The sequence below is a fragment of the Rhea americana genome, unplaced genomic scaffold (assembly GCF_003343005.1).
Source record: "Rhea americana isolate MKP2758 unplaced genomic scaffold, rheAme1 scaffold_25, whole genome shotgun sequence".
Taxonomy (NCBI): Eukaryota; Metazoa; Chordata; class Aves; order Rheiformes; family Rheidae; genus Rhea; species Rhea americana.
The window spans coordinates 5,139,785-5,158,483 of record NW_028186368.1 but is presented as its reverse complement, the minus strand read 5'-3'; the positions used below and the strand labels follow the sequence as shown (position 1 = coordinate 5,158,483).

The 18,699-nt window shown below is 35.6% G+C and overlaps 1 protein-coding gene across 1 annotated transcript in view; it reads right to left on the bottom strand.

Annotated features, from left to right (window-relative positions):
- Positions 1-18,699, bottom strand: part of ASCC3 (activating signal cointegrator 1 complex subunit 3) — a 258,777-nt gene that overhangs the window by 10,697 nt on the left and 229,381 nt on the right. Inside the window, exons 36-37 of the mRNA XM_085306936.1 lie at positions 12,899-13,123; positions 2-153 (exon numbers count right to left, since the gene is read on the bottom strand). Coding sequence (XP_085163062.1) covers positions 2-153; positions 12,899-13,123 — 377 coding nt within the window. The remainder of the gene's footprint in view (position 1; positions 154-12,898; positions 13,124-18,699) is intronic.

The window sequence follows — 18,699 nt, the reverse complement described above, 5'->3', positions numbered from 1 at the left end:
CCTAAAAAGATAAAGATGATGTACTTCTATATTGGGCAAAGTAAGCAGGGAGGAATCATGTATCCATCTACCCTGAACCACCATCTGTATCAGACTGGTTATATTCAGAGCAGTCACCAGCCATCCGTGGTGTGCTGCAACATCCAGCATTGCCTAATCAAAGAAAACATATATATATACATACATATAAAAGGGAAAATGTAGGCATAATTGTATACCAGGTTTATACAGATAAGTACATTTATTTCATGTTTAAGGTATAGAAATTTCTAGGCACACAACATCAGAATTTCCTTCAACTCCTACTGAYGTCAGTTGGCATCTTTTTAAGTAATTTTGGAAAAAGAGGCATTAAAACCTTCACCATCACCAACTCTTCTCCTTGAAAGGGTAAGTAATTTACATCATGCTTTTTGAGGGTGGGAGTATAAGGTGGGAWCTTGCCCTAAAAATAACCTCTCTTTTACAGAATTCAACTCAGAATGAAAGGAGTAAATCTCAAAGTTTACTGTAAAGGAAGAAGTTACAGTTAATTGCAATGTTTATGTTTTGAAAGGAGAGCTTTGCCAGAACTGCATAATTATTCAAAAAATCCTTGGTCTGTTTAAGAAGATCAATGTATTTACATGTGTTCTAATATGAATGTTGATGTCACTTAGAAGTAGCAGTTATTATTATTCTGATTTTAGTGTAAGCTCTTAAAGCTCAAAAAATCTCTTGAATAGGACTAGATAGAAAACTAAAATTTAGTTTAATGAGCATTTTGGGGGGTTTTATTCAATATTGACATCTAAYTGAAAATCTTGAAGAGAGACCGGAAAATAGCTAATAATCAAAGATCAGGAAATTCACCTACGGTGAGTCAGATCAGTCAGAAATAACTTGGATTTCACTCTTTGCATTGTAAACAGTTAGTTGTTTTGAGAATGAGGGAAGTTTGGCCATCTCTCTTTTGGTATCTCTATTCTGATGTGAAAAGTCTCCCCRAAGAAGTCTCCCCTAAACCTCCCAACACCCTATTCAGCTACATGTCCCACTTTAAAGTGTCAGCAGTCATCGTGCCTTTCATTCCTTGAGTCAGAGTTCCATTTCTACTTCTATTTAGTATGTTTTATATAGACAATACAAGTCAAATGTGTAATGTAAGTATCACTAACATAAAGAGGATCTAAATCTGCAAAAAATATAGTTTGTGCATTGTGAGTGTCCTGCTAACGTGAAAAATTTGTTAAGCCTGTGTCCAGACTTTTTTAAGACTTGTCTTAAATTCTATTTGGTCAGTCTGAAAGAGAATTTTAAGAATTTTCCAAAGGAGAAAGAATCAAATGAGCCTTGGTTTCAACATAATATTTTAACAGTGAATACAGTTATTTGAATATGCAGTATATTTTTCACCCTGTCTACATTACATTAAAACAATTCTTATGACTTATGGGAGCATTTCAGCTGGTAAAGAAAATTATGCTACAATATGTTAATTCTCTTGCTAATTTTCTTGTTTAATACTATTACAATCACAAATAAAGTGTGGGTCTTCACATTAGAGCATTCTAATTCAGTAGAAAGTCACATATTTAAAAGTGGTTTACAGGGAGGAAATTTGGAGTTTCATTAAAATATTTGAAAAAAGTTTCAAGAAAGCAAGAAGATAGTCTAGTATATTGTGAAGTTTCCACTCTTCTTTAAATACCATCTTTTCTTCTTGATACTGGGAGACCTGTAGTTCAATTTTAGGGCTGAGCTTAAGATTTCTCTATGGTTTTTCCCCCTCCCCTCCAAGACAAATTGTATTGTTTGATACTCCCTTAGATAGTAAGGGAGTATCACCTGCAATAATTTTAACTTATTTTCCAGTCACTAGTGTAATGATGAGAAGCTGTCTATGTTAGTCTTTACATTTAATCAAATGTTTTACGGACAAACAAAAGGCAGCATTTACTTAAGACAAACTAAACAGTGAAATCTTCTTTAAACAAAGGAGTTGTTTACACACACACAGCTATTTCAATTAAATTACACTGATTCTGGAGAAATGCTGCGTTTAAAGACACAGGTTAATTTCAGTCATGGTCAGTCACACAATTTATTTTAGTAGTTTACAGTGCAATTTCAACAGGTTTTATTCCTGATCAGGGTGATAAGATTGGTGACACTTAGAAAAATATTTAAAATGTTACCCCGAATAACACAGATGTTGTCTCATTTCTTATGAAATGTGAATAAAGTGCCTTTCAGCTAATAAAGTTCTAGATTTAACATTTAACTCTGCTTTTCTGGAGGAAAACACCCTTAAACACTCTAAGAACATCTCTAGTTACCCTGGAAAAAGTACACCATAGAACAACATTAATAAYTTTGTTTTTACAGGTATGATTATTTTTACTCAATAGAAAATAAAATTATTTTCACATTTGAAAGGAGCAAGCTATAGATTCATGTGTTGATTCACATGATTTTAGTCAGATAAAGCAGAAATTGTGCTCAGCATTTACCACAGTGGAGTCTGCCTCTTATACAGTGAGTCATTCTTTCCCCGTATTTTATACGATATGGAAGCTTATACGTATGATATGCACCTCTCTTCTACTCTCTTCTACTGTTTGATTCTTACTCTTTTCTTTCTGCTATTCAGACATAGCCTGAAACATGATTTTCCTCAATCATGAAACTGTTGTAGCTAGTATACATTAATAGCAATGGGTGCAGAGTTATCTTGCCTCTTCCATGAACAGTAAGAACATAATAAATTGTATGTTTCTAGTAAGCATAAGTGGTGGTATTTTCATAACCTACCTCTTAGGATACATGTGTGTATGTATGTATGTATGTATGTATGTATCTTTCCTAATCTATTTCCCCTCCTTTTAACAAAAGGTTGGAAAAGGGGAAAAGGAAGACAGAAGACATAAGAGAAAGATAAATCTAAAATAAGCTCCACACTGAAATTAACTGGAGGATCCTTTCACATAGAAAATCTCATAGAAATTGATAGAGGCCTACAGACAGACATCCCGTAGGGAGTACGGAAAGCCTGTGTGTGTGAGACTCTGTTCCACATTGTTATAATGAATCCACATGGCAAATCCTCTTTTCCTCCTTGTTTTCTGCTTCTTCACCCATAGAATTTATTCACAGCATCTCTATCTGGATGTGAAATCCAAGACAGTGACATTGTGAAGAAGTCAGAACAATGCTAAAGTTGGCTTGTTTCATCCGCTACCTTGGAAACCTACATACTTTTCATTTTCAGCTAAGTGTAAAACACACAGATGCTTGATATTCAGATGGATATTGAAATTTCTCTAAATATTCAGAGTAACAAATTTGGTCATTCCAGTCTCACCAAATTAGTTACATAAAACATAGCAACAAAATAATATAAAGGAGAAAATTATTATTTACATTTATCTGATGAATAATGTTTATCCTCTCCAGTTTCATGACACTTTCTGCTATGGCTYATCAACAATTCTATTTTCATTTTTTATAAGGTTGCTGCTTCTGTTTGGTTTGTTGTTTTTAACCACAAACCAGTTTTATCGATATTTTATAGATATTTGTTGCTTCATAACTTTAAGTCTTTTTTTTTGGCAAACCAGTAATCTCTAAATATCATGTAGCTGATAAGACTGGAACAAGCAGCTGGCTGTAAACCACAGCAGAACTAAGGGGAAAGTGCTGATGACACTCAATAAGTGGTTCTATGCAACGATACAGGGGTAGTTATCAGGTATGGGCATATTTTAATGATGTTCAGAACTGAATATCAAAACATTTGGATGAAGATCTCTCTCTTGCTATYTCTTTCATCATCCCAGGAACTCATTTGTACAAAACCCTCAGCATCTATTACCAAGTCTTCATCAACATATTTTCAAGAGCAGTGGGTGGCTATTGATAAGTATTAAATTCTTTAAACTTATCAGATGGTACCTTTCTGGTCTAACAAATCTGGAATTTTCCACAGGTCTCTTTTTAGCAAAAACTAAATAGCTTGGAATTTGAATGTTGCTGCATAATTCCCTGTCTTGAGGGAAAGAGAAGATGGAGGTAGGATGTGGGAAAGGTGAGTGTGGGCATGGAAGAAAAGTCATAGCAAAATATTGCTTGACACTACTGTTTTTAATTACTCTGAATATGTCTCCAAAATAACACATACTGAACTGTTATATAATGAAACCCCTCCTTGCCTCTATTTAGGAGATTTATCCAGCAACAGAAATATCTTGATTGCAAAATCTTTCAATTTAGAAATGTTTRGGAGAGCTTTAACACTATTTTTAGCATTACTTTCACATTCTTCACTTGAAAGCCCGATATTCTGGATCACTCATGTACACGTGGGTTGGCTGCAGAGGAACAGAAATTTTACCAATTGTACAGTTTCAGATCTACTCAAACGACTTAAATAGCTTTCTCCTTTAAGATAGGGTATCGAAATGTTAAAATGAAACAGCTTGCGTTTTATGAACAGAGACTTCATCCTGCTTGGAGGAATTTCTTATTCTGTCTGAAGTTACCTTATAATGCAATTCTGAATACACTAAGCATTCTTAGTAAGAGTCAATGTGAACACAGTGTCTAAGCTATATTTAAGGAAAACGATTGGCAATGAAGCTAAGTTAACGATGATAACTTCTCTAGATAGAAAGCTAGCTGAGGAGACTAAGGTAACATAAGAAGTGCCGTTGCGGCTGAGAATTAGATCTGTCATTACTCAGCTGAAAGTAAGCTGCCTACAGTGATGCCACTGGTGGTAACGACTTGGTGGGTGGGGGCTGAAACTTCAGAAGCACTCGGGGTGGGTTACACGGCTCAAATTTATTTGCTCTTTAAAGGTTCGTTTCAGTATTGGTGCTTGACAGACTAGGACACTTTGGTGAGCTCCTTCGTGCAGGAAATTGAAGGTTTGTACACAATCATGTACATAGCCCTCTACATAGCACCAGTTTCAGCTTAGACTTACAAGTTTATGTAAAATAAATTCAACATATTCTCAGCCAGACAAATATTAGTCTTGCTCGGTAGTCAATTTTTGAGGAAGGAAACAGGTATTTAAAAGAAATAAACCGTAAGACTAAAATACTTTAATCATTTGGCTCTTGCACAGTCATATCAAAAAGCAGAGTTAAGACAGATTGTATTTTATCCTATTTGTACACCTGAATATATTCTGTGTATAATATATCAATATCAATTAATCAAAACATCCCCACCCTCTCTCTTAGCTGCACCTTAATGCAAGTTCTCTTGTCTAGGACTAGACTTCAGTCACATACATAAGTTTAGATCCACAGATCTATTAAAATCATTAGAACTGAGCCTAATTACAGCTGTTTAGGGCCACATCAGGGTTTCCATGACATGTATTTATAGATAAATATGCAAAAATATTCCCATTGTACCAATTTTCCTTATAACTATTAATACAGACTAATGATAAATCTTTTTTGCACATGCTTCAAGCCTAGGAAACATGCCAATATGTAATATTATATTATGATCCACATGTGACTTGAGATCATACTAATAACAAGTAAAATATTTTTCCAGATGTTAAAGCATGCCATGTACTGTAAATTGCACATTTTTATCTAAATCATAATTATGATGCTTCCATTATATAACCCAGAAACAACAACTGAAGACTTTAAATGTTGGAATTTGTTTGAAGTCTTAAAGAGAGTCTGAGGGTCACTAACTTTTGCATGTTATATATTCGTAGAACAGGTAACTAGACAACCTTGGCACTTCAGAGATCTASGTCAGGAGTACATCTTTAGAAATGTACTCATTTTTTTTGAAGGAGGGGAAGGACTTCTTTCAAATGAATTAAATCAGAATCATACAGCTGAGTAGTTTCAATCTAGAGAAAAAAAAAACCCTTATACTCTATCAGAGATACAGTGACTAAAATGTAATTAATCCTGTTTGTTGCAGAAGACAGGAGGCACTTTTTTTTATACAGTCCTCTGCATCCCTCTCCCTTCACTTCTTTACCAGCATTTTCAGTTCCCTCTTCCATATGCTTTGCTACTCATTACCAGACGCTACTTCTTCCTTCCCCCATCGTCACCAAGGTCTCACAGATGAATGCAAATTACGACCCTCCTAGCTGCTTTGTACGATTCCTATCCCTGTGTTCATCCGGCAGCTGCCACAGTAACACTGTTAGCGTGATCAGAACCAGGGAAAGGACAAATCACTTACTGTCTACACTTACTGGAGTGCAACTATCGGGCTCTTACTGATTTTTTTTAAATAGTATTACAGATAAAAGGAACATGATATTAACAATATAAACATGACAGAATATAACCCAACATGTTCAGAACTTGTTGAGTCTAAATATCCGGTTAATTTTCAAATTGTTGTTAATTTATAAACTATTTATTCTATACTATGCTAACGAACTGCAAATACAATAAAATGTGTTTTTTTGTTTTTTTTCCCCAAGACAATTCTCCTGGCAACAAATCACAGCTTCCTAAACACAAAAAASGTCTTAATGACAGCATTTCTTCCTGTTCCAAGTCTTACACAGATCTACCAAACCCAGTAAAAATATGCAATATCCATCTCATGATAAATCTGCCCCTTTTACGGGTTAAAGTCAGTTTCAAAGGTGTAATACAGTATTTTGTCAATAATTAAAATTTTTTGAGTGCATTCACAAGAATCCTTTTCAACAGCAACAGTTATTCTCAGTAACTTTCTCCTGAACTTTTAGCCTCATAAGGTTAGCATTCAGGAAGCTCAGCTGCTGTCTAACAAACTTAATTAATCAAAAAGTCATTTCCGAGCTGTAACTATGAGTAAAAGTGCTTCAAGTGTGCTAGCAAGCCTACAAGTTAATCAAAATGCTAATGCAGTACAAATTAAAGTTGTGATTAACATTTCACAGTAGCTGCTTAAGTGAATTGATCACACAAATGAGTTAAGCATTACTCATTTCCTCCAGCCCCAACTGGGAAAAGGTTTGTCATACGTGGGGGAGGGATTATATATAAGCAGCACCAAATCATCATTAGACTGTCACCAAGATGCTTCCATACAACAGTTTACAAATTATCCACAGCGAACCAAAGCTCCAACACCACTGCCATACAGGTAACCCCTCCCAAATACCTATAAATCAAAAGCCGCAGTAAGTAATTCCACATCAATGTTTCTGACACCTAGGTACTTTCATGACAAAGCTACGCAGTGCTGTTTATTACTTGTAAATGAGCATTAATGTCCAGTATAGGTGCTATGAGAAGTTTTTTGATTATTCTATGATTTCCACTGTCTTGATCTGGAATAATGGAAATTCAAACATGAAAACAGTCAGTAGTTAAATAAAATCACAATCACGCTGTTATCACTGGATTACAACTACATACACAAAGACTATGAGTAGCTGCTAAAGAGATATGGCCTCTGCTCTTCATTTTCAGTTCTACATTCTGAAGTTGATGTGATTTTCCTTCTCTTCCTCAGTAAATCTCTCCATTTATTTAAAGGTATAAATGGAGAAAATAAAATAAAGCAATTACTTCTCTTTCTCTATGCACTACTGCACAAGTCTTACATACACAACTTTAACATAGGTCATTTCTGTAACTCCATTTTCCAGCAAGTAATTCACGTACCTGCAATAACAAATGAGAACACATGCACTCAGAATATACTTAGAATCTTTAACAACATCTCTGTTTTCTCATAGGTAGGAAAATAACTGATTCTAGGGCTATGATTCCAAATGAGAATATTTGTGGTGGCTATTATGAAGGGAGAAGTTTTAGGGAATTTCAAAGCTGAAGAACTTCTCTTTCCCATACATGTGTAACAGCAGTTCCAGCATCTCTGCTGTTGGTAACTGCTGGTAGGGCAGGGAAGTATCTTTCCCCCACATACAGCTCCCACTATCAGTCAGAGCAGTCTGCAGTTTAACAGAATAGCATTTCACACATAGGCTAGTTCTTAAAAGACAGCTGAACTGGGCAGAATATTTGTGCAATATTTGTAGACTATAAACATGCACAACAAAGATGATTCTAACACACAACAAAGATGATTTTAATGATCAAAAGCTGCAATTTAAATGTTCAGAAACAACTTATTTATGCTACTTTAGAATGTGCTGCTATGCACATCATTGTCCAGTCAAGGAAAGGCAATGCTTGACCCAAACAGCTTTTTATTTCATATCAAGGTTAGATTCTCCAGAGGGATAACAAGATCAGAAAAGTCAGGGCATTACAGTGACAGAATTACAAGGTCCTCATTTCAGGCATGTGCACTTTTCCCATGCAAACTACACTTTATTCTGCCGTACAGAACCTGACTTCCTGTCCATCTTCTCTCAATGCACAGGTACCCTGCTGAGATGTATTTAACACATCCATAGGTAAACACTCCTCAAAGGTTAAGGCTGAGCTCCATGGCAGTTCTGCTCCTGGCAATATTAAAATATTTTATCAACGATTATACTACAAGTGGAGGCTTGTGGCCAATCCCAATGCAAAGCCAGCGACTGTCACATTATTTCACAGAAGACACTGCCCTGCTGAATCTGAGACTGATGGTATTACTACCTCAATTATCCATTTCAATTAATGCAAATATAAGAGGTAGTCTCAGAACAGCAGAATAAGAGCTGATCGCTGAACACACAGTCACAAAATATAAGRCTTGACAAAAGAGGTAAAAAAAGAGATTAGATTTAGTCCGTTTCACAGATTCCCAAATCAGAGAGAGGATTTGTCTTTACAATATTGATTATTGTCTTTACAATAGCAATTTTTTCCTGTAAAAATATTAGACAAATCATTTCATCAGAATTTTTCTTCTGCTTTGATGGTCCTTCTGCAAGAAATGCAGAAATGTTTGAAACTGAGCAGCTGCAGGCATGCTCAGCASCATCCCACTGACACCGCTGTCCTTCCTCGTAAGAGAGAACGCAGAGCGCTAGGCTTGAAGCGAGTGTGCAGTCTAATGTAACTGTAGCAAAGGTAATAGAGGCAAAAAAAGATTAAATGATTTGTCCAAGATCAATTCGGAGGTCACGGCGGGTTTTTTGAGCCACGGGGACTTTCTGTACCTTAACTGTGAGATCCTGTCAGTGATAACATCCTCGTTAGTTTTTGACTGGAGGTTTTCAGTGTAGAGCAGAGACATTCCTGCAGTTTGATCAACRCTTCTGTGGCCACTAATTACAAAGATGGGGGTGGGAGCAGAAAGACATTCACCTTCTAGAAGGTTACATATTGCTATTCCCTGTATTTCTGCAGAAATTTTCATCTTTATCCGTATTTTATCTTTGGTAAACGGATGTTAAATCTTGCTATAACTAACAAACCCTAATTATAGGAAAGCTGTAATCAAATATATTTCTTCCATTTTCTATAGCAATTATGTATCTCCACTGAGCCAGCACTAAGACTGCTCAAACTCTGCTAATGCTGTGTAAAAGGAGGCAATCTGCTTTTAGCCTTTTACAGGTATCTGACATCACAGCTTAATGACTTAAGTCTTTCATCATGATTATATATCAACAAAATTCTATCATAAAAGCAAAAGTGATCCCATTTAAGAGTTCTGCCCTAAAAAGGAAAAGGAAGATGCAAAGGATTCCTACACAGGAAATCTTACATAACAAACTTAAAATTTTAAAAAGTCAATTTCTTTAGACTATAATTACTTTTTTGTCCAATTACAGTGACCTTGTTTCAGAGCTTCAGATATATGCTGAGAAGGAGAGCAATAAATTATAAAAGACAGTATTTTATGAATATTTTCCCTGAAAATACCCGACATTCATCTCACAATTATGCACAAAATGTAGGTGTATGGCACAAATGGACATATCTTACGGAGGCCTTGGCAGCAACTCAGCAATAAATGTCAGGTTAAATTTTGCACTTAAATTGCAATAGAGGCTTGTGCAAAACATAAAATAGAACAAATTTACTAAAATATAATCTCCAAATCTGTTTGAAACCACMGAAAATGTGAAAATTTTGAATAACTACTACAAACAAAGCAATCTAGTTGAATTTYGCCAATTTTGGCTGATGGGTTTCCATTAGCTACTGATGCTGTTAACACAGTACTGACTGACCATTCCCCCTATTCAGCCTAGAGCCCCTAGGGAGGAAAGAGGCAAAGAAGTAGGAGGAACTAGAATGTGTGTGTRTGKGKGGGAGGAATCTGAAAGGAAATAGGGGASAGTAGGCTGATTTAGGTGAAAGTCAGGACAGAAGAGAGTGAASTCTGGGRGCTGCAGTGGAAAAGAGCTTACTTCCATGTAGTGGCCTGAGATGGCAAATTCTCAGCTCTGCAGGAGGCCTGGGATGGAGGCCCTCTCTATGCATCGAGATACAATCACTTGTAAAAACCTTCTGAAAGAGGGTTTCTTGGCTTCTTGAACCAGAAAAGCAGTGCTGGTAGGGAAAGGCTGTCATTCACATGCCCACCAGCAAAAATAACAGTTGATGTTTGGGTCACAGTTTGAAGGTCAGCTAGACAATCTTAACAGGTAAAGTACTTTGCAAGTAAATAAACAAACTTTCAACCCAAATCAAAAAACAATTCTGTCTCACTGCTGAATTTTACTTCCGCGGGTTGTGYGAGCATATGTACACACACACACACAGCATCACCCACTGAACATGTTTATCAATGGATCCTTCTATGGTTCAGTTCCTTTTCTCACAACTAACATCTTTTTTTTTCCACCTCTGTTGATGGAGAGTTCATCAGCAGGTCAGTGCTAAGGAAAAAGGTAACAACCACCATTGAAAGTGTAACCCTGCCTATTGCTTAGATTCTAGGAACTTTAACCTCAGTTTGGAAAGCGTGACTAATAAGATGGAACAAATATTCTCCCAAGAGATGTAAACCATGCGCCAACTTCAAAATACAGAAATGCTTGCATGTTTTTCTTTTTCATTAGAAAGTTGAACATTTTTCTTTCTCTCTCTCTCTCTCTCTCTTTTTTTTTTTTTTTTTTAAGAGGAATGTATAAAGAATACTATTTAGTAGTTAACAAAAGGTACTAGTGCCAAGGCATTGTATGGAGCAATAATCCTTCTGAACTTGGTTTCAGTTTAAAAGAACTGTTGAGTATTTTAGAGTCGGGATTTTTTTGAGTGATTATGGTTTCTGAAATACCTACTAGATAGTAACAGAAATAAAAAATAGTAGTATAGCAGGATAAATATTGAGCAAATTAGTAATTTTTGAAAAAAAAAATCTTTAATTTACAATGTTTTTTGAACACGGACTTAACCCTCCCTCTTTGAAATGCTGGCTCCAGAGAGATTTAGATGAACTTGAACTATGTGATTTACTTGAAATCAAAATGAATTTTCTTACCTGACCAAATKATATTGCTCTCTGTTAACAATTAAAGTAAAATAACTGTAATAAAAATTTAATATATCCAAACTTTCAGCACCATCATTTTATTGATTTGAAATATAGGGAGTTAAACTGCATTTAAGCACTGCTGGTTGCCAAGTTTCATACCGTAACAGTAAAATCTGTGGTATGACTTGCTTGTTATTCTCCTTTTCTAAATTTTAGTTTTGCCTTGTTCCATATTAGTATTATAAGATAGAGATTTTTGCTAGTATAAGTTTTAGACCTGCCTAAATGCTGGGACACTGAATTGCCAATGGCAYTTCCTCTGTCTATTTAGAGCACTACTACTGGTTATTAATCGGTTACCTCTGATTAATAATGAAATCTTTCTCCTAGATTGCTTTATAAACGGGTAGGCTTGACACAGAGTGATGTTTGTAGAATGATGCTTGTAGCAAGTGTGTTACCACACTGCCAACAAGCTTCAAACAAGATCAGATTTTGGTAGACAATCTCCATACAAACAGTATATTGAACAATGAGGATATTAAAATTTGAACAAAGAAAAACTATATAAGGAGAGAATTACTGTCCCTATTTTACAGATCTGGAATAGAGGAAGATTAAAAAAAAAATTGTTAAAGGTTTCCCAATCTTCAAGAGCCTGTGAATGAGTCCTTGGCCAGTTCTGCTAAAGAGAATGCTCTTGTTCCTCTCTGGCAGACTCCGGGAGACACCCTGCTCKCTGCATCAGCTAAAGCTCACCCTCCTTCCCGCTGGAACTGTARTTGTGCTTTTCAGACATTGCAGCACTCTATTCCAAACTTAAATTGCTGCTATAAAATTCTTTTGAGGCATGCAGCTATGCATGTGATTGCTTGTTACTGGTGCTCTCCATGGTCAGTTTAGTTTCTGTGGGTTGTGATTTCTGTACAAATGTAAAAGTCACAAGCCTCCAGATTGTATTTAAAATCTCTGTTTCGAGGGTGCTCTCTGACTCTATGATAATTGGGAAATAGAAGCTACATCTTTTCACTCAAGATATGTCTTTCACTCAAGATAGAGAAGAACCCAATATCTTATCCCAAATTACATTTCAAAATGTTTTATTTATGCTTGTCATTGACTAGAACACTTTTGGCTGCTATAAAAATACACGTACCCACAGGGAACARGTTCTCAGGGGTCAGCATGACAATTTCTGGGAAACAGCTCCGTGCAGGAATGAATTATGCACAACATTTTGTGATACAGCAACACAAAGGTGTTGCACATGAAAGAAGAGGCGAGCCGGACGGCAACAGATACCTCCAGTCACTACCAGTCTCTTTGATCGTAAGTTTGCTTACCTTCCGTTTTGTAAAGCRAGCATCTTTGTGGGCACCCAGCTCCTCCCTAAACAAACTAGTATTGTACTCTGTGGCACCAGTCCTTCACAAGATGTTGCAACAAATCTTCAGATTTCTCCTATATTCAAAATATTACAACATACTAACACTACACAGTTAACACTACAACAGAGGTTAARCATTGGAATACATTACTGTACCTGACATATTCTTATTGCTTGGTCCAACACTGTCTTTGTGTCAGTGGCATAATCCGGACAAGGCAGCATGGCATGACTGAAGTGGGCTTGCAGCAGCAGATGTGTTTTTGTGTGTGAACTATCAAATGAATGAGGATTGACTTCAACTGGAAGATGTTTTGCCAGTTCACTGTTCATCTGATCTTCATTGTGTCTCACAGGCAGATCTGTGTACTCCTCAGCATTCTTAAAAAAAAAAAAAGTATAGAATATATTTAAGCATTGTAATTAGCTTCAGAATAATTATTATTTCTTTCTGAGACATTAAGAGTATATGCATTTAATTTTTTACAGTTAGATTTCATTACTACAATAGCATTTTACTAATGTTTAGAAAGCTTACACATTTATCAAAATCATGTGTTTGCAGGAAAACATTAGCTAGCAAAACATTCAAAAAAATCAAACAATTCAACAATTCAAACAAAATTACAGGGTTTAACCGTTTTGTATMGCTGATTTTTATATTAGAGAAGAAGAAAACGTAAGCACTGAAATAATTACATTCATCAGCTGGATAGAGTATTCGAGATGACCTTCTACAGATACCCTACTTAATTGGCTCACAAAAACATAATAAAGTTAGCTATAAAAAAGTCAGTAATTCAYATTTTACTTTTTCAGAGTTTCTGCTTTTCTTTTTGTATTCAAAACACAGCAGATTTGAAATATCTCTAGGAATTTTCTTTTAAAATGTGTTTTCAATATTTTGAGCTGTCAAAGTTTAAGCAATAGATCATCAGTGATCATGGCAAAGTGCAAGACTGTAAGTAGACGCTGAAGGTGCTTAAGCAGGAGATGTAAGTAGGCTCCAGAGTGGGATTAATACTATTCATGCCCAAATGATAGATTTTGTAGAACTTCCTCACTGTTGCAGAAAGGAGCTGCATGCCAACAGGTAATCTAAATACAGATATGATRAGTAACATGCTTGGGAAATTGCTGAGGAGAACAAGGATGACTCTTCCAGCAGTGAGAGGAGAGATGTTCAGTCTCCTGCCATAGAAATCGGCTGTTTCTGAAAGTGTGCTTCTGCTGAATTCTAAGAACTGTAATTTGGACTGCGCAGAATCGACTCATTCTGAGACTGAGGACTGGGGATTTTTTTCTCCACAAAATCACCTTTTCCTTGTTTGGAACGAGAATGATTTTTCTAATGTATAAAACYTGTGAGTATAGAAAGAGTTTTACAATATCTGATATCTTTTCCACCTGTGATTTAAGAGAGTATATTTCTTTTATCATAAAATAAAAAAGGGCTTGGGTTTCCTTCCAAACTATGGGTTTGGCAGAGATATCATCAAATCAAAGATAAAATTTTCAGAGTTTTATATTCCCCTTGAACTACTGATTTGGTATTATGAGTTTTAGTCTTCAATCTCCATTCAGACTTCCTGCAAATCCATATTAATTAAACATTCACAATTTTMGAACTATTTTAGAACACCTAATACAGCTCCCTAATTGAACTGCAAAGTACCACATCCACTGATTAATGTCCTAAGACTTACAGAGCTTTTCTGACAATTCCTGGAAAAAGTTATATAGTTGCTTTTTGCTCCCTCAAAAACTGACAGCACAAATATAGTCTTTAATGGCACAATGGAACTACACCCCAAATTGTGATGTAAATGTAAAAGGAAAAATCGATCCTAGACAATTTAAGATTTGGAAAGAAAATCAGTATGTCATTAATTTTCTCCATATCCTTACAGCAGATTAAAAGTGAAGACTGACTCAAGACAACTGCAGCTTAATCCTGATGTCTCTGCTAGATCTCTTGTGAAAACTGTGGTCATTTATTCTCTGAACCTAAGGTCACAATCTTGTTAAGCCCTATAGAAGGCTGCATGTTTGCTTCACTCTTTCTATTTAACTGGCATCTCCTTCACAGATATTTTAAAGAATATTTACCAAGGAGATTTTTTACTCAGTTTTGCCTTTCAGTTTAAAATAGCAGAAAAAAGAAGGATCAGCCAAGTGACTCCAGACCAATCGGTACTCCTGAAAATACGTTTTCACTAATTCTTCCCCAGCACACGTTTTATTTACCTCCAAAACACTCCTCTTATTTTAAACAACTTGCCTACTTAATTTCCTGTTTGTGATCATTGACTGTAAGTAAGTGAGGTTCATTTTCTTATCTGCATCATGTAGGTAATTAAAGGAAATTGAGAATGGGTAGTGAAGCTTTTATACAACTGAGAATGAAGCTGAATGGAGGGCACCAAGGTCAGCAGAGTCCATTATATTTTTATGTGAGAGGCCAGTACGTCTGCCCTGTCCTTGTTTGCTTAGTGTAGGCTGGACAGACTACTAACTGCAAATCTGTTTCTCTGATTTGCCCAGCTGTCCTTGAATAAAGACATCTTCCATTGCAAAATGTTAAATGACAGTGATTGACAACTCTGTGATGAACTCTGCTTGTAACCCCCTGCTACTGTTTTCAGATTGCACATGAAAAGACGGAATAAAGAAACATCCTTTGTAATCACCTCAAATGGGCCCTGCTGTTCACTCAATATTTTTTCATTTTAGTTTCTTTTTTATTATAAATCTCAATCTGCTCTGCAACGGCTATAGATTTAACTATCCTGTGGAATATATAATAAATATTTTTTACTGCATTGCATATGAATACTCTTTTTTACTTCTGTGGGTGAGGAAACATATGAAATTTTGTATCAATCATTAATCTTCACTCTAAAGTCAAGAAACTTTATACAAACTTTATAGATAAACCACAGAGCATTGTGGTGCATTTCTTCCTTTCTCTTTTCCTTCTGCTAAGTTAAATCAGAACTATTGTAGCCCATGTACTAATAATGGGTTTACAAGCACTTACTGAGTTAAACATAACTTGTTATTGGATACCAAGAGATAAGTAGGAATTTTAGTTACTGGTTCCACAATCAGATACTTGGCAGTCCTGTCACATCTCTCTCCTCTCTACGGGGCTGTGATGGACTTTCCCAATAATGTCTTCTTTTGGGCATTAGAGACTACTGCATCATTTCTAGGGTAGATGAATCCTCTCAAACCTACATTTCATCCCATATGCAATGCAGGGTCATATAGGAGACTGGAACTTGCTTTGTCAGAGAGAAATGTCACCCACAGACTTACATAAATGGGGTAGTTACATTTTACAAGGCCAAGGGGCTATGCTGATAATTGAATTCTGTTTCCTGCATAATACCAGCCACAGAATCATCTCAGAGCTCCAGATCATGCAGCATTGTGTTCCAAATATGCAGTTTATCATCACCTTTTATTTGAATTGTTCTGAAACTGAACAACTCATCCCATTAAAAAAAAAAATATATATATATATATATATTTTTTTGGCTCTAGCTTCCAGACATTCATTTTTTTATACCTTCTTGGAGACTGAAGAGTCTATCCTTAAATTTCTGTTGCCATGTTTCCATGGGCTATTATTATATCTTAGCTTTCTCTGCTACCTACATTTAGCTCTGAATTGCTCAGGGTCTCATATTCAGATATTCATATTATCCAACATGATTACCTGAAAAACCTGAAACAGACAACATTTATTTCCTTCAAACCTACCAAATGATCCAGATCACAATGTGCTAAGGATCTGGCCAGGCTTCTTTCAAAGATCACTTAAAAAAAAAAAAAAAAAAAAAAAAAAAAAAAAAGTGTTATAGTCTCCAACCTGAGATCTAGGTCAGCAGTCATCTGCACCCAGATCATACCCTGATCCTTAAAGTAACTAAGGAGCATTTGAGGAGTCAGCCTGAACCAAAATGTAAAAGAGGTCTCTACCATGGCAAGTACTAAGCTCCACTGTGCCTGTAGGGTTGGAAAAAAATCAGATTCTCTTTCTACCTCAAAATTTACAAATTTGGCTGAAATTACTGATTTATAATAAAAGATGAACTTATGTCTTCTGCCACATGCAAATCTTCTGCAATATTTTAAATCTGAATTAACTAGCTCTTCTCTCCTGTATGTAAGAGAGAAGAGGATACTTGTGGAGCATAGACAGAAATGGGATCCAGCTGAGTAACTAAAGTAAACTTGAGTATTTTAAGTCAAGTTCAGTCATGGGAACAGTAAAACTTATAAAGTTAATGAGTTCTAGACTTTAAATAGCCGTTGATTAATTTGTAACAATGAGGGTCTAAAACAAACCAAAAATAGTTTCTCACATTCCAAAGTCAAACCAAGAGTTTTTTCTTTACTGAGGCCGTATTGGAAACTACCTTTGATTTGACTGACTACATGTATTGTGTGCATCTTTGTGCTGACACAGTGAACTCAAAAACAACCGTATTTTCAACTTATATATATAAAAAAAGGCACCATCTATTTTGCTCACTTTCAAGCTTCTCACAGAGAGAGGGTGAAGAAAGCATGGCAAAAGTATTCACAGAAAATTTGACACCTAAATTAACAGAAGCTAAGCCAAAGTATTAAAAAAAATCAAATATTGCAGCAAGGTAGTACTAAAAATAACTACAAGAATAAAAAAATGGAGGACTAGTTTTAATTAATATAGTAATCACATCCTCTTCACTTGAACTTTGGTTTAAATTACATAAACTTCTGGTGGTCTGAGTAGATGTTAATGGACTGCAAATATCATGCATTTGTACATAAACATAAAAAGGCTGCAATACATGCAACTGATATTTTGATTTGTTGATCAGGTTTTTTACAGCTGTTCTGCAATTAACACTAATGATACATTACACAATGAGTTTTATTTGTCTGCTATCAGAAATTCAAAGGCAGGCCAATGTGGAATTTTTTTTCCAAGTGGAAGCAGCAGTTTTTCAATCTATAAATGACTGTACATACAAGTTATATCTAACTTGAAGTGATAAGCTCAGTGACAATATTATTATATAGTTAGGTTTTGAGTATGGTCCCACTACACAACGTACTACAGAGTGTTTTAGTGCAACATCCTGACTTGTCACTAGCACTTCCACATAGAGCTAAATGCAGTGAAGTAGCAAGATGGTAAACTCAACACTAAAGCAGCTGGTAACTGCCCTCATTTGGGTAACGCCTATGTTACTGCGGGGCTGAGCAGAAGCGCAAAGTTCCTGTACTGGCCCTGACTTCCATCGGTATAGGACAGAGTAAAGCAATAGCAAGGTGAAAGAAGAGAAGGAACAAGCACAATAGCAYGGATAGTTTTTGAGTAGCTAGGTAACTGGATAACAATGCCTTGTAATAGATTTACAAATAAAAAAGCCTTTTTTGAGGATTCGCTTGACCATCTGTACATAAAGACATTTGAAATAATTTCTGTTTTTATATATATGTAGGTATGTATGCATATATATATTTCCATTCACCTACTGAAAAAAGTCTCATTTAATTCCTCTGTTGAATATATTATAAKAAAGATACAAAATAGCTTAACCAAAATTCTCTAATGATTCCTAACTGTCTTCCTTTGCCCATGCTCTTCTCAAGGCCCAGGCCACAGTTACAGGCAGACATTCAAAAGCTAATGACACAAGAATATATTATAGAAATTATTTAAATGAACTAATACATTCATACTGTATTTTATCTTCACATTTTCAAGTGTGAGTTTGATTTACAAGGAAAGACATTAAATTTACACAGATGTGTCCTGGCAGGCAGCTGGAACACAATCAAGTACAGATTTACATTCAGAAAATAAATAAGTGTGAGGAAACACCTTTAAAAAAAAAGAAAAAAGACCACATGCTTAACAGCTGTTTTTCAGAGCACCTTAAGACTAAATTAGATTG